The sequence below is a fragment of the Oncorhynchus mykiss genome, chromosome 2 (genome assembly GCF_013265735.2).
Source record: "Oncorhynchus mykiss isolate Arlee chromosome 2, USDA_OmykA_1.1, whole genome shotgun sequence".
Lineage (NCBI taxonomy): Eukaryota > Metazoa > Chordata > Actinopteri > Salmoniformes > Salmonidae > Oncorhynchus > Oncorhynchus mykiss.
Genome location: NC_048566.1, coordinates 98,957,341 through 98,974,260, shown reverse-complemented (window position 1 = coordinate 98,974,260; position 16,920 = coordinate 98,957,341). Strand labels below are relative to the sequence as shown.

The 16,920-nt window shown below is 43.4% G+C and overlaps 1 protein-coding gene across 1 annotated transcript; it reads left to right on the top strand.

The window, feature by feature from the left end:
* The first annotated feature begins 6,962 nt into the window (after positions 1–6,962).
* On the top strand, positions 6,963–15,233 carry LOC110500849 (eukaryotic translation initiation factor 3 subunit J-A-like). Its single transcript, XM_036960574.1, has 8 exons — positions 6,963–7,395; positions 7,517–7,614; positions 11,065–11,119; positions 11,216–11,310; positions 11,867–11,978; positions 13,579–13,740; positions 13,871–13,944; positions 14,130–15,233. The coding sequence occupies exons 1-8, from the start codon at positions 7,353–7,355 to the stop codon at positions 14,262–14,264; spliced, it is 774 nt and encodes a 257-aa protein (XP_036816469.1). The 5' UTR covers positions 6,963–7,352; the 3' UTR covers positions 14,265–15,233.
* The last annotated feature ends 1,687 nt before the right edge of the window (positions 15,234–16,920 follow it).

The window sequence follows — 16,920 nt, the reverse complement described above, 5'->3', positions numbered from 1 at the left end:
CACCATTTGCCTCATGCAGCGTGGCATCTCCTTCACATCGTGTTGATCAGGCTGTTGATTGTGGAATGTTGCCGGATGTTGGCAGGAACTGGAACACGCTGTCGATCCAGAGCATCCCGAACATGCTCAAACGGGTGACATTTCTGTTGAGTGCAGGCCGTGGAAGAACTGGGACATTTTCAGCTTCCAGGAACTGTGTCCAGATCCTTGCGACTTGGGGCCGAACATGATCATACTGAAACACTATGGCGGCGGATGATTCGAACAACAACGGGCCTCAGGATCTCGTCACGGAATCTGTCCTCATTCAAATTGCCATTGATAAAATGCAATTGTGTTCGTCATCTGCCCAGTATTTGTATTGCTGTTATTATTTCACTGAGATGAGATAAGATGTTTTTGAATCTGTTTTTTAAGTCAAATTTTATTACTTGATGTGGAGTAGAGTTCCATGTAGTCATGGCTCTATGTAGTACTGTGGAATAGAGTTCCATGTAGTCATGTCTCTATGTAGTACTGTGGAATAGAGTTCCATGTAGTCATGTCTCTATGTAGTACTGTGGAATAGAGTTCCATGTAGTCATGTCTCTATGTAGTACTGTGGAACAGAGTTCCATGTAGTCATGTCTCTATGTAGTACTGTAGAATAGAGTTCCATGTAGTCATGTCTCTATGTAGTACTGTGGAATAGAGTTCCATGTAGTCATGTCTCTATGTAGTACTGTGGAATAGAGTTCCATGTAGTCATGTCTCTATGTAGTACTGTGGAATAGAGTTCCATGTAGTCATGTCTCTATGTAGTACTGTGGAATAGAGTTCCATGTAGTCATGTCTCTATGTAGTACTGTGGAACAGAGTTCCATGTAGTCATGTCTCTATGTAGTACTGTGGAATAGAGTTCCATGTAGTCATGTCTCTATGTAGTACTGTGGAATAGAGTTCCATGTAGTCATGTCTCTATGTAGTACTGTGGAATAGAGTTCCATGTAGTCATGGCTCTATGTAGTACTGTGGAATAGAGTTCCATGTAGTCATGGCTCTATGTAGTACTGTGGAATAGAGTTCCATGTAGTCATGGCTCTATGTAGTACTGTGGAATAGAGTTCCATGTAGTCATGGCTCTATGTAGTACTGTGGAATAGAGTTCCATGTAGTCATGGCTCTATGTAGTACTGTGGAATAGAGTTCCATGTAGTCATGGCTCTATGTAGTACTGTGGAATAGAGTTCCATGTAGTCATGGCTCTATGTAGTACTGTGGAATAGAGTTCCATGTAGTCATGGCTCTATGTAGTACTGTGGAATAGAGTTCCATGTAGTCATGTCTCTATGTAGTACTGTGGAATAGAGTTCCATGTAGTCATGGCTCTATGTAGTACTGTGGAATAGAGTTCCATGTAGACATGGCTCTATGTAGTACTGTGGAATAGAGTTCCATGTAGTCATAGCTCTATGTAGTACTGTGGAATAGAGTTCCATGTAGTCATGGCTCTATGTAGTACTGTGGAATAGAGTTCCATGTAGTCATGTCTCTATGTAGTACTGTGGAATAGAGTTCCATGTAGTCATGGCTCTATGTAGTACTGTGGAATAGAGTTCCATGTAGTCATGTCTCTATGTAGTACTGTGGAATATAGTTCCATGTAGTCATGGCTCTATGTAGTACTGTGGAATAGAGTTCCATGTAGTCATGTCTCTGTGTAGTACTGTGGAATAGAGTTCCATGTAGTCATGGCTCCATGTAGTACTGTGGAATAGAGTTCCATGTAGTCATGGCTCTATGTAGTACTGTGGAATAGAGTTCCATGTAGTCATGGCTCTATGTAGTACTGTGGAATAGAGTTTCATGTAGTCATGGCTCTATGTAGTACTGTGGAATAGAGTTCCATGTAGTCATGGCTCTATGTAGTACTGTGGAATAGAGTTCCATGTAGTCATGGCTCTATGTGGTACTGTGGAATAGAGTTCCATGTAGTCATGGCTCTATGTAGTACTGTGGAATAGAGTTCCATGTAGTCATGGCTCTATGTAGTACTGTGGAATAGAGTTCCATGTAGTCATGGCTCTATGTGGTACTGTGGAATAGAGTTCCATGTAGTCATGGCTCTATGTAGTACTGTGGATTAGAGTTCCATGTAGTCATGGCTCTATGTAGTACTGTGGAATAGAGTTCCATGTAGTCATGGCTCTATGTAGTACTGTGAGCTTCCCAAAGTCTATTCTGTATTTGGGGACTGTGAAGAGACCTCTGGTGGCATGTCTTGAGGGGTATGCAGGGGTGTCTGAGCTGTGCGCCAGTAGTTTAAACAGACCTCTGGTGGCATGTCTTGGGGGGTATGCATGGGTGTCTTAGCTGTGTGTTAGTAGTTTAAACAGACCTCTGGTGGCATGTCTTGGGGGGTATGCAGGGGTGTCTAATCTGTGTGCCAGCAGTTCAAACAGACAGTTTGGTACTTTCAACATGTCAATCAATACCTCTCACAAATACAAGTAGTGATCAAGTCAATCTCTCCTCCATTTTCAGCCAGGACAGATTGACATGCATATTATTAATGTTAGCTATTTGTGTACATCCAAGGGCCAGCCGTGCTGCCCTGTTCTGAGCCAATTGCAATTTTCCTAAGTCCCCCTTTGTGGCACCACACGACTGCACAGTAGTCCAGGTGTGACAAAACTTGGACCTGTAGGACCTGCCCTGTTGAGAAGGCAGAACAACACCTTATTATGAACAGACTTCTCCCCATCTTAGCTACTGTGGTACCAATATGTTTTGACCATGACAGTTTACAATCCAGGGTTACTCCAAGAAGTTTAGTCTCCTCAACTTGCTCAATTTTCACAATATTCATTACTAGATTTAGTTGAGGTTTAGTGAAATATGTAATGCTTTTAGTTAGACAATAATGTTTTCACCTCTTCCAAACTTACCTCTCGGAATTCAAAATTACAATGTTTGTCTTTCATAATTTGGTCAAATATACTTGGCTGTGTAGTGTCAGCGTTTGTTGTTTGCATGTTATGCCTACTTGTATTGCTAATCTTACCAATGAAAAAAATCATTAAAGAAGTTGGCCATATCAATGGGTTTTGTGATGACTGAGCCATCTGATTCAATGAATGATGGAGCTGAGTTTGCCTTTTTGCCCCAAAAATTTCATTTATCGTACTCCAAAGCTTTCAACTATCATTCTTTATGTCATTTATCTTTGTTTCATGGTGTCATTTTTTCTTTTTAAAAATTCAGTTTAGTCACTTGATCTCTCAATTGGCCAATCGGTTGTGCAGCCAGACCTGTTTTGCCATTTATTTTGCCTCATCCCTCTCAACCATATAATTTTTCAATTTCACATCAATCCATGGGGATTTAACAGTGCCTACAGTCATTTTTCTTAATGGGAGCATGCTTATTAGTAACTGGAATAAGCTATTTCATAAATGTGTCATGTGCAGCATCTGGTTGTTCCTCCATTGCACACCACAGACCAGCAGCATCTGGTTGTTCCTCCATTGCACACCACAGACCAGCAGCATCTGGTTGTTCCTCCATTGCACACCACAGACCAGCAAATATGATTCACATCAACAACATAGGAATCACTACAAAACGTCTTGTATGACCTCTTATACACTGTATTAGGCCCAGCCTGACCTCTTATACACTATATTAGGCCCAGCCTGACCTCTTATACACTATATTAGAACCAGTCTGACCTCTTACACGCTGTATTAGGCCCAGCCTGACCTCTTATACACTATATTAGGCCCAGCCTGACCTCTTATACACTGTATTAGGCCCAGCCTGACCTCTTACACACTATATTAGGCCCAGCCTGACCTCTTACACACTATATTAGGCCCAGCCTGACCTCTTATACACTGTATTAGGCCCAGCCTGACCTCTTATACACTGTATTAGGCCCAGCCTGACCTCTTACACACTATATTAGGCCCAGCCTGACCTCTTACACACTATATTAGGCCCAGCCTGACCTCTTACACACTATATTAGGCCCAGTCTGACCTCTTATACACTATATTAGGCCCAGCCTGACCTCTTATACACTATATTAGGCCCAGCCTGACCTCTTATACACTATATTAGGCCCAGCCTGACCTCTTATACACTGTATTAGGCCCAGCCTGACCTCTTACACACTGTATTAGGCCCAGCCTGACCTCTTACACACTGTATTAGGCCCAGCCTGACCTCTTATACACTGTATTAGGCCCAGCCTGACCTCTTACACACTATATTAGGCCCAGCCTGACCTCTTATACACTATTAGGCCCAGCTTGACCTCTTATACACTATATTAGGCCCAGCCTGACCTCTTATACACTGTATTAGGCCCAGCCTGACCTCTTATACACTGTATTAGGCCCAGCCTGACCTCTTACACACTATATTAGGCCCAGCCTGACCTCTTACACACTATATTAGGCCCAGCCTGACCTCTTACACACTATATTAGGCCCAGCCTGACCTCTTATACACTATATTAGGCCCAGCCTGACCTCTTATACACTATATTAGGCCCAGCCTGACCTCTTATACACTATATTAGGCCCAGCCTGACCTCTTACACACTGTATTAGGCCCAGCCTGACCTCTTACACACTGTATTAGGCCCAGCCTGACCTCTTATACACTGTATTAGGCCCAGCCTGACCTCTTACACACTATATTAGGCCCAGCCTGACCTCTTATACACTATATTAGGCCCAGCTTGACCTCTTATACACTATATTAGGCCCAGCCTGACCTCTTATACACTATATTAGAACCAGCCTGACCTCTTATACACTATATTAGGCCCAGCCTGACCTCTTATACACTATATTAGGCCCAGCCTGACCTCTTATACACTATATTAGGCCCAGCCTGACCTCTTACACACTGTATTAGGCCCAGCCTGACCTCTTACACACTGTATTAGGCCCAGCCTGACCTCTTACACACTATATTAGGCCCAGCCTGACCTCTTACACACTGTATTAGGCCCAGCCTGACCTCTTATACACTGTATTAGGCCCAGCCTGACCTCTTATACACTATATTAGGCCCAGCCTGACCTCTTATACACTGTATTAGGCCCAGCCTGACCTCTTACACACTGTATTAGGCCCAGCCTGACCTCTTATACACTATATTAGGCCCAGCCTGACCTCTTACACACTATATTAGGCCCAGCCTGACCTCTTACACACTATATTAGGCCCAGCCTGACCTCTTATACACTATATTAGGCCCAGCCTGACCTCTTATACACTATATTAGGCCCAGCCTGACCTCTTACACACTATATTAGGCCCAGTCTGACCTCTTATACACTATATTAGGCCCAGTCTGACCTCTTATACACTGTATTAGGCCCAGCCTGACCTCTTACACACTATATTAGGCCCAGCCTGACCTCTTATACACTATATTAGGCCCAGCCTGACCTCTTATACACTATATTAGGCCCAGCCTGACCTCTTATACACTATATTAGGCCCAGCCTGACCTCTTATACACTATATTAGGCCCAGCCTGACCTCTTATACACTATATTAGGCCCAGCCTGACCTCTTACACACTATATTAGGCCCAGCCTGACCTCTTACACACTATATTAGGCCCAGTCTGACCTCTTATACACTATATTAGGCCCAGTCTGACCTCTTATACACTATATTAGGCCCAGCCTGACCTCTTATACACTATATTAGGCCCAGCCTGACCTCTTATACACTATATTAGGCCCAGCCTGACCTCTTACACACTGTATTAGGCCCAGCCTGACCTCTTATACACTATATTAGGCCCAGCCTGACCTCTTATACACTATATTAGGCCCAGCCTGACCTCTTACACACTGTATTAGGCCCAGCCTGACCTCTTATACACTGTATTAGGCCCAGCCTGACCTCTTACACACTGTATTAGGCCCAGCCTGACCTCTTATACACTGTATTAGGCCCAGCCTGACCTCTTATACACTGTATTAGGCCCAGCCTGACCTCTTACACACTGTATTAGGCCCAGCCTGACCTCTTATACACTATATTAGGCCCAGCCTGACCTCTTATACACTATATTAGGCCCAGCCTGACCTCTTATACACTGTATTAGGCCCAGCCTGACCTCTTACACACTATATTAGGCCCAGCCTGACCTCTTACACACTGTATTAGGCCCAGCCTGACCTCTTATACACTATGTTAGGCCCAGCCTGACCTCTTACACACTGTATTAGGCCCAGCCTGACCTCTTACACACTGTATTAGGCCCAGCCTGACCTCTTATACACTGTATTAGGCCCAGCCTGACCTCTTACTCTTATTAGGCCCAGCCTTTGGAACTGTGGTTTTCCTAGAAGTGGTTTCTATATTGTGATCACGACATCCGATGGATTTTGATACCGCTTTAAAGCACATTTCTGCAGCATTAGTAAAGATGTGATCAATACATGTTGATGATTTGATTGATAACCTGAACCAGGTTGCAGCCACTAGTTACAGTGTAAAGCTTTCTGTTGAGTGGGTAGCCTGATGAAAGCCAGTCAATATTTAAATCACCCAGAAAATATACCTTTCTATTAGTATCAAAGACATTATCAAGCATTTCACACACTTTATCCAGATACTGACTGTTAGCACTTGGTGGTCTATAGCAGCTTCCCACCAGAATGGTCTTTAGGTGAGGCAGATGAACCTGTAGCCATATTACTTCAACAGTATTTAACATGAGATCCTCTAAGCTTTACAGGAATGTGGTTCTGAATATAAAACAGCCACACCTCCACCTTCGGCATTTTTGTCTTCTCTGTAGCTGTTATAACCTTGTATTGCTACCACTGTATCATCAAAGTTATTATCTAAGTGAGTTTCCAGAGATTGTCACAATATGTAAATAAATGTGTGCACAAAATTTGAGAGAAATAAGCTTTTGTGCTTGTGGAAGATTTCTGGGATCTTTTATTTCACTTCATGAAACATGGTACCAACACTTTACATGTTGCGTTTATATTTTTGTTCAGTGTAGATCGGGTACACCAATATAATTGACTGCTTAAGCTGCACCCCACAATAGTACTGACCAGTCACAAAAATGACTATGAAATCACCTTATATTCAGTGAAATGAAGAAAGATATGAATTTTTATTTTTCATAATTTTAGATATTCTGTACATGTGTAACTGACAGTATTTTTTTGGGGGCTTGATCTAATTCTATGGTGTCACTAAATAGGGAGCAGCAATGACTGGACAGACAAGAATAATGGGAGCACACACACGACAGCACACGTACGTTAATTTTCTCTCGGAACCAAAGAGCCAGTTACCGATTGTACACACACGGAATTCATTATGATCAGACACACAGGCAAGATGGCGGAGGGAGATTCATGGGGTAATAATCCACCTGTGTGTGGAATGGCGTATTATTCAAGTTATACCTCATCGTTGACAATTACACATATCAGAGAGGATAGTTTAAGTTTGTAAAAAAATGTTTGTATTGTTGGTCTTAGATGCGGACACTTTTGATCCGGATGAGCTTGTTATCGGGACCAAGAAGGCTGTTGTAGCGGATAAATGGGAAGGCGAGGACGAGGATGACGATATCAAGGTAACCAGCTAAATTAATTAGCTGGCTAACATCACAGTTGAGTGGACAACCAAAACAACACTATATCATTTATCGAGAACGTGTATTTTACTCTGAATATCACCTGAACCTTAAATTGATTTCGAGGTCCTCTCTTCGCATCCTAGCTAACTAAGGTTAGATCACCCAGAACCCAGATGATGTGCACAGTGTTAGCCAGTTAGCTAAAGTTTAGCCGAGTGGTCCCCAGTCTAGCGAGGACCAGTATGATGACTCATATGATGACAGTTGTTATTGATATATATACATATACAGTGGGGAGAACAAGTATTTGATAACCTGCAACATCAGCAGTGTTTCCTACTTACAAAGCATGTAGAGGTCTGTCATTTTTATCATATGTACACTTCAACTGTGAGAGACGGAATCTAAAACAAAAATCCAGAAAATGACATTGTATGATTTTTTTAAGTAAATAATTTGCATTTTATTGGATGACAAAAGTATTTGATCACCTACCAACCAGTAAGAATTCCAGCTCTCACAGACCTGTTTGTTTTTCTTTAAGAAGCCCTCCTGTTCTCCACTCATTACCTGTATTAACTGCACCTGTTTGAACTCATTACCTGTATAAAAGACACCTGTCCACACATTCAATCAAACAGACTCCAACCTCTCCACAATGGCCAAGACCAGAGAGCTGTGTAAGGACATCAGGGATAAAATTGTAGACCTGCACAGGCTGGGATGCGCTACAGGACAATAGTCAAGCAGCTTGGTGAGAAGGCAACAACTGTTGGCACAATTATTAGATAATGGAAGAAGTTCAAGATGACAGTCAATCACCCTCGGTCTGGGGCTCCATGCAAGATCTCATCTAGTGGGGCATCAATGATCATGAGGAAGGTTAGGGATCAGCCCAGAACTACACGGCAGGACCTGGTCAATAACCTGAGGAGAGCTGGGACCACAGTCTCAAAGAAAACCATCAGTAACACACTATGCAGTCATATATTAAAATCCTGCAGCGCACGCAAGGTCCCACTGCTCAAGCCAGCCCCATGTCCAGGCCCGTCTGAAGTTTGCCAATGTCCATCTGGATGATCCAGAGCAGGAATGAGAGAAGGTAATGTGGTCTGAGGAGACAAAAATAGAGCTTTTTGGTCTAAACTCCACTCGCCGTGTTTGGAGGAAGAAGGATGAGTACAACCCCAAGAACACCCTCCCAGCCATGAAGCATGGAGGTGGAAACATCATTCTTTGGGGATGCTTTTCTGCAAAGGGGACAGGACGACTGCACCGTATTGAGGGGAGGATGGATTGGGCCATGTATCGCGAGATCTTGGCCAACAACCTCCTTCCCTCAGTAAGAGCATTGAAGATGGGTCGTGGCTGTGTCTTCCAGCATGACAACAACCCGAAAAATACAGCCAGGGCAACTAAGGAGTGGCTCCGTAAGAAGCATCTCAAGGTCCTGGAGTGGCCTAGCCGGTCTCCAGACCTGAACCCAATAGAAAATCTTTGGAGGGAGCTGAAAGTCCGTATTGCCCAGCGACAGCCCCGAAACCTGAAGGATCTGGAGAAGGTCTGTATGGAGGAGTGGGCCAAAATCCCTGCTGCAGTGTGTGCAAACCTGGTCAAGAACTACAGGAAACGTATGATCTCTGTAATTGCAAACAAAGGCTTCTGTACCAAATATTAAGTTATGCTTTTCTGATGAATCAAATACTGATGTCATGCAATAAAATGCAAATTAATTACTTAAAAATCATACAATGTGATATTCTGGATTTTTGTTTTAGATTCCGTCTCTCACAGTTGAAGTGTACCTATGATAAAAATTAGACCTCTACATGCTTTGTAAGTAGGAAAACCTGGCAGTACAGGTCAGTAGTTGTAGTACAGGTCAGTAGTTGTAGTACAGGTCAGTAGTTGTAGTACAGGTCAAATCAAAATCAAATCAAATGTATTTATATAGCCCTTCGTACATCAGCTGATATCTCAAAGTGCTGATCCCAGCCTAAAAACCCAAACGGCAAGCAATGCAGGTGTAGAAGCACAGTGGCTAGGAAAAACTCTCTAGAAAGGCCAAAACCTAGAGAGGAACCAGGCTATGTGGGGTGGCCAGTCCTCTTCTGGCTGTGCCGGGTGGAGATTATAACAGAACGGCCAAGATGTTCAAATGTTCATAAATGACCAGCATGGTCAAATAATAATAAGGCAGAACAGTTGAAACTGGAGCAGCAGCACAGTCAGGTGGACTGGGGACAGCAAGGAGTCATCATGTCAGGTAGTCCTGGGGCATGGTCCTAGGGCTCAGGTCCTCCGAGAGAGAGAAAGAAAGAGAGAAGGAGAGAATTAGAGAGCACACTTAGATTCACACAGGACACCGAATAGGAGAGAAGTACTCCAGATATAACAAACTGACCCTAGCCCCCCGACACAAACTACTGCAGCATAAATACAGGAGGGGTCAGGAGACACTGTGGCCCCATCCGAGGACACCCCCGGACAGGGCCAAACAGGAAGGATATAACCCCACCCACCAGTCCGGGTCAGTAGTGGTAGTACAGGTCACTAGTCCAGGTCAGTAGTGGTAGTACAGGTCAGTAGTGGTAGTACAGGTCAATAGTGGTAGTGCAGGTCAATAGTGGTAGTGCAGGTCAATAGTACATTTTCATGTTATGAAAATTTTCCTTAAGCTATTTTAAACATCTTCATTACCATCTACATTGGCAGCCATTTTGAATTCAAGTTTGCAATGCGTACCCCTTCTAGGATGTATTTCGTATCATCTGAAGGAGCGGCAGGTAGCCTAGTGGTTAGAGTGGAGGGGCGGCAGGTAGCCTAGTGGTTAGAGTGGAGGGGCGGCAGGTAGCCTAGTGGTTAGAGTGGAGGGGCGGCAGGTAGCCTAGTGGTTAGAGTGGAGGGGCGGCAGGGTAGCCTAGTGGTTAGAGTGGAGGGGCGGCAGGGTAGCCTAGTGGTTAGAGTGGAGGGGCGGCAGGGTAGCCTAGTGGTTAGAGTGGAGGGGCGGCAGGGTAGCCTAGTGGTTAGAGTGGAGGGGCGGCAGGGTAGCCTAGTGGTTAGAGTGGAGGGGCGGCAGGGTAGCCTAGTGGTTAGAGTGGAGGGGCGGCAGGGTAGCCTAGTGGTTAGAGTGGAGGGGCGGCAGGTAGCCTAGTGGTTAGAGTGGAGGAGCGGAAGGTAGCCTAGTGGTTAGAGTGGATGGGCGGCAGGTAGCCTAGTGGTTAGAGTGGAGGAGCGGCAGGTAGCCTAGTGGTTAGAGTGGAGGGGCGGCAGGTTGCCTAGTGGTTAGAGTGGAGGGGCGGCAGGGTAGCCTAGTGGTTAAAGCGTTGGGGCTAGGAACCGAAAGGTTGCAACTGTTCCCCGGTAGGCCGTCATTGAAAATAATAATTTCTGAAGCTTATATCCATTTGTCCCTAACCTTGTTTTCTCCTGTTTCCTGTTTTGAAGGACAACTGGGATGATGACGAGGAGGAATTGAAAAAAACAGAAGAGAAAAAAGCAGGTATTTTTTTAAACCACGTGAATTGAACCAGTGAGATCTGACTATATTAATTGAATACAAGCTCAATAGTTATTTATTTTTCTCTCGTCTTTGTAGCAGAGACAAAACTATCTGAAAAGAAGAAATTAGCTGAAAAAATCAAGGAAAAGGAAAGTTTACAAATGAAAAAACAAGAAGAGCTGAGAAAGCGGGTAGGTGTTTTTTTTTTTTAAGTAGGTGTTTTTTAAAAGAAGGTGTTTTATAAAGTAGGTGTTTTTTAAAGTAGGTGTTTTATAAAGTGTGTTTTTTTAAGTAGGTGTTTTATAAAGTAGGTGTTTTTTTTTAAGTAGGTGTTTTATAAAGTAGGTGTTTTTTTTTTAAGTAGGTGTTTTGCATACAGGGATATTTTTTTCTTGTCGTTGCTATGGAGTACATTCGTTATGGCAACCCAGCTACTGCAACAGTGACTGCTAGTTTGCTTATCAAAATTCAGCAGAAACTGAACCTTTTTTTGCTTTGAGCCAATTTCCCTGATTATTTGAGTTGTATTTATCAAATTTTAAAAGTTTAATTTTAAATCACTAGAAGAGACTTTTTAATTTTGGTTTGGGCCCATATTAGGAAACAAACTGTATTTCATCTGGTTTTCCGGACCCAGATTAATTAAGCCTCTAAAATCAGCCTTAAGGGGTTTCGCACACTGTCCATGAATAACAAAGTCATTGGCTGCTGGACCTGAAAGTATATTTCTTTGTGTTTGTTTGTTAGTTAGAGGAATCACAGGAAACAGAACTCTCACCGGAGGATGAGCTAGCAGAGAAACTCAGAGTGAAGAAGCTACAGGAGGACGCTGATCTTCTATTGGCTCAGGAGGCTTTCGGTAAGAGACCTGTATTACAGGAGGACGCTGATCTTCTATTGGCTCAGGAGAACGCTACCTGCTCGACTGCATAGTACCAACTGTGAAGTTTGGTGGAGGAGGAATAATGGTCTGGGGCTGTTTTTCATGGTTCGGGCTAGGCCTCTTAGTTTCAGTGAAGGGAAATCTCAACACTACAGCATACAATGACTTTCTAGACGATTCTGTGCTTTCACATTTGTGGAAACAGTTTGGGGAAGGCTCTTTCAGCGTGAATACCCCCGTGCACAAAGCGAGGTCCATGCAGAAATGGTTAGTCGATCAGTGTGTTTAGAACTTGACTGCACAGAGACTTGACCTCAATCCCATCGAAAGCCTTTGGGATGAATTGGAATGCTGACTGCGGGCCTAATCGCCCAACATCAGTGCCTGACCTCACTAATGCTCTTGTGGCTGAATGGAATCAAGTTCCCCTGCAGCAATGTTCCAACATCTAGTGGAAAGCCTTCCCAGAAGAGTGGAGGCTGTTATAGCAGCAATGTTCCAACATCTAGTGGAAAACCTTCCCAGAAGAGTGGAGGCTGTTATAGCAGCAATGTTCCTACATCTAGTGGAAAGCCTTCCCAGAAGAGTGCAGGCTGTTATAGCAGCAATGTTCCAACATCTAGTGGAAAGCCTTCCCAGAAGAGTGCAGGCTGTTATGGCAGCAATGTCCCAACATCTAGTGGAAAGCCTTCCCAGAAGAGTGCAGGCTGTCATAGCAGCAATGTTCCAACATCTAGTGGAAAGCCTTCCCAGAAGATTGGAGGCTGTTAGAGCAGCAATGTTCCAACATCTAGTGGAAAACCTTCCCAGAAGAGTGGAGGCTGTTATAGCAGCAATGTTCCAACATGTAGTGGAAAGCCTTCCTGGAAGAGTGGAGGCTGTTATAGCAGCAATGTTCCAACATGTAGTGGAAAGCCTTCCCAGAAGAGTGGAGGCTGTTATAGCAGCAATGTTCCAACATCTAGTGGAAAACCTTCCCAGAAGAGTGGAGGCTGTTATAGCAGCAATGTTCCAACATGTAGTGGAAAGCCTTCCCAGAAGAGTGGAGGCTGTTATAGCAGCAATGTTCCAACATCTAGTGGAAAACCTTCCCAGAAGAGTGGAGGCTGTTATAGCAGCAATGTTCCAACATGTAGTGGAAAGCCTTCCCAGAAGAGTGGAGGCTGTTATAGCAGCAATGTTCCAACATCTAGTGGAAAGCCTTCCCAGAAGAGTGGAGGCTGTTATAGCAGCAATGTTCCAACATCTAGTGGAAAGCCTTCCCAGAAGAATGGAGGCTGTTATAGCAGCAAAAGGGGGACCAACTACATATTAATGCCCATGATTTTGGAATGAGATGTTCAACAAGCAGGTGTCCACATACTTTTGGTCATGTAGTGTATGTTGAATGATAAATATTTAAGGCTGACAGTCTACACGTATTACAGATTCATAGAAAGCTTTACAGAGAATCTGCCATTTATATTGCAAAATGTCTGGTTTAAGCATCAAGAGTTTTAGACATTGTCAACACCAGTTGCCTGTGGAAAGCTTCATATCATTGGTGCTCAAATAATTTTTTTCCTTCTCAAATCAGGTGTCGTCAACAACGTGAAAGGAATTGATGCCATAAGCCCGTCTTCTAAAGATGAGTTCACAGAGTTTGAAAAGTTGTTAAAAGACAAGATATCACCTTTTGAGACGTCAATACACTATTCCAGCTTCCTGGAGTCCTTGTTTCGAGACCTCTGTCTCTCATGTAAGTATTGATTTAATAATATACCGTTTGAAAAGTAACCGATGTTATTGGTCATGCATCTCAACGGTCAGTGGGGCTGTTCCTGTATTATATGAAATACTGTTTTAACTGTGCATCTCTTATGTTACAGTAGAGGTAGAGGACTTGAAGAAAGTCAGCAACTCCCTCACAGTCTTACTAAGTGAAAAACAGAAACAGGAAAAGGTTAGTGGGTTTTTTATTATTTTCTTTTTCAAAATGACAGACAAAAAAAAAAATCGGTATTCAGTCCGGGTCATGTTCATTAGGCATCAAACGGAAGAAAACAGACTGAGGCGTGCCCTAATGGACATGATGATAAAATGAATTACTGTCATAAGACAAAACGAATCCGTCTTTATTTCCAACAGCAGCTGAATAAAGGGAAGAAGAAAAAGAAAGGTCTGGTTGCTGCCGGAGGGATGAAGTCCAAGATGAAGGATGACCTATCGGACTACGGAGAGTTCGATGGAGGTTACGCACAAGACTACGAGGACTTCATGTGACGTGACACCAACCCGATTTCTGTGTCTCAAACGACACCCTGTTCCCTATGTAGAACCCTTTATATAGGGGATAGGGTGGCATTTAGTAGGGTTCCAATGTCTGTCCCCATTCCCCCTCCGCTCTGCTCCACCAAGCCCCCTCAGGGCATGACCTATGACCTATTCTACTGCCCAGAGCCATCCAATGATAACCACCCTTATGTCGCCCGCCGCCAGCCGCACACAAACTCGATTCTGAAAAGAAGTGTTGAATGGTTTGACGAGGAACGTCTGATTTCAGCAGGGTTGTTTCTCCTCGTTAGAAATTCCTTCAACGATTCCTCAAAACTGACTGACCAATAAGACTGTGTTCTGGATACCAAAATGTTTCACCTCCCATAATGAGATGCGAAAACCCAGCATCAAACTTGTTTTTTTTCCCAATCCTAGAATGAATTTAATTAGATCTTTTAAAATAAATGATCTGTCAAACAAAATTTAATTGTTACTGTTTGACGAAGGAAAATACATTTTGTATTTTACATTTTGCATTTCAATAAATAGCCGTAGGGTCAAGTAGTAAACACGGCGCTGACCATTTCATCCTGGGCCTATGTTCACAAAACGTCTGAGTAGATACGCTGATCTAGAATCAGATGGCCCCCCCCCTTCTTATTCATTATGATCAGAAAAAGACTAAACTGATCCTAGAGCAGCACTGCTACACTGAGAAACCCAGTATAATCGCTGCCACTGAGTTGAAGCAACAATCACTCTAGGTCTCCTTGGCATAACTTTGCACGGCTTGTATCAAGTGAGGTGAGAAACAGACCAAATGTATTTAGGAAAGAAGGTTGTACTGGGTTATTATCACTTGTTTTTCTTTTTCACAGCACATTTTCAGGATTGGTAATGGAAATATAAACAATATTAAAGATTAAAGTTGTCTTATTTTATCCACCTAATTTAATAAAATCACTGTTTTAAGAATATTTTTTTAATGCATTTTAGAATAACAAATGAAGTATTTTAATGTTATTTATGGGTTGATCTGCTAATTGCGCCCAGAGCATAACAGGGAAATACATTGGATTTGGAGAAAAAAAAAGGTCTTAACTTGTTTCGAGGGTGAAATTTCAAACCACAATATTATGTCGTCATGATAACCAAATTTTGTTCAACTTGCATTGCAAGGTTTGTCTGTTCCTTTAAAACAATGTCAGATCATCGATGTCATATCCACGATCAGATGAAAGAAAACAATAGGCTTGGCAGCACATCCTACTGGAAAAATAGCTATGATAGTTGTCACTGACTGTTGTTACCAATGAGCTATCGTGAGAATGATTGTCGAAAGGTCTCCACTTGAAAACTAAATAGATTCACTGTTGCTATCGAAGTCATTCTGAAGGGTAGATTTAACAGATGCAAATGATCCTGCTTTATCACTATTTAGGCCTGTAAACTGAGTGTACAAAACATTAGGAACACCGTCCTAATATTGAGTTGCACCCCCTTTTGCCCTCAGAACAGACTCAAATAAAGTATATTTGGGTACAAAAATAAAATCCAAATTAAAACAATAGCAGGGCATAACCAGTCATTATTATTCCTGGACTCTACAAGGTGTTGAAAGCGTTCCACAGGGATGCTGGTCCATGTTGACTCTACAAGGTGTTGAAAGCGTCTCCTCCCCTTCATCTTTAACCCGGTCTCCTCCCCTTCATCTTTAACCCGGTCTCCTCCCCTTCATCTTTAACCCGGTCTCCTCCCCTTCATCTTTAACCCGGTCTCCTCCCCTTCATCTTTAACCCGGTCTCCTCCCCTTCATCTTTAACCCGGTCTCCTCCCCTTCATCTTTAACCCGGTCTCCTCCCCTTCATCTTTAACCCGGTCTCCTCCCCTTCATCTTTAACCCGGTCTCCTCCCCTTCCTCTTTAACCCCGTCTCCTCCCCTTCCTCTTTAACCCGGTCTCCTCCCCTTCCTCTTTAACCCGGTCTCCTCCCCTTCCTCTTTAACCCGGTCTCCTCCCCTTCCTCTTTAACCCGGTCTCCTCCCCTTCCTCTTTAACCCGGTCTCCTCCCCTTCCTCTTTAACCCGGTCTCCTCCCCTTCCTCTTTAACCCGGTCTCCTCCCCTTCCTCTTTAACCCGGTCTCCTCCCCTTCCTCTTTAACCCGGTCTCCTCCCCTTCCTCTTTAACCCGGTCTCCTCCCCTTCCTCTTTAACCCGGTCTCCTCCCCTTCCTCTTTAACCCGGTCTCCTCCCCTTCATCTACACCGATCGAAGTGGATTTAACAAGCGACATCAATAAGGGTTAGGGTTAGCTTTCACTTGGATTCACCTGGTCAGTCTGTCATGGAAAGAGCATGGTTTTGTATGTACAGTGGGGCAAAAAAGTATTTAGTCAGCCACCAATTGTGCAAGTTCTCCCACTTAAAAAGATGAGAGGTCTGTAATTTTCATCATTGGTAGACTTCAACTATGACAGACAAAATGAGAAAAAAAATCCAGAAAATCACATTGTAGGATTTTTAATTATTTATTTGCAAATTATGGTGGAAAATAAGTATTTGGTCACCTACAAACAAGCAAGATTTCTGGCTCTCACAGACCTGTAACTTCTTTTTTAAGAGGCTCCTCTGTCCTCCACTCGTTACCTGTATTAATGGCACCTG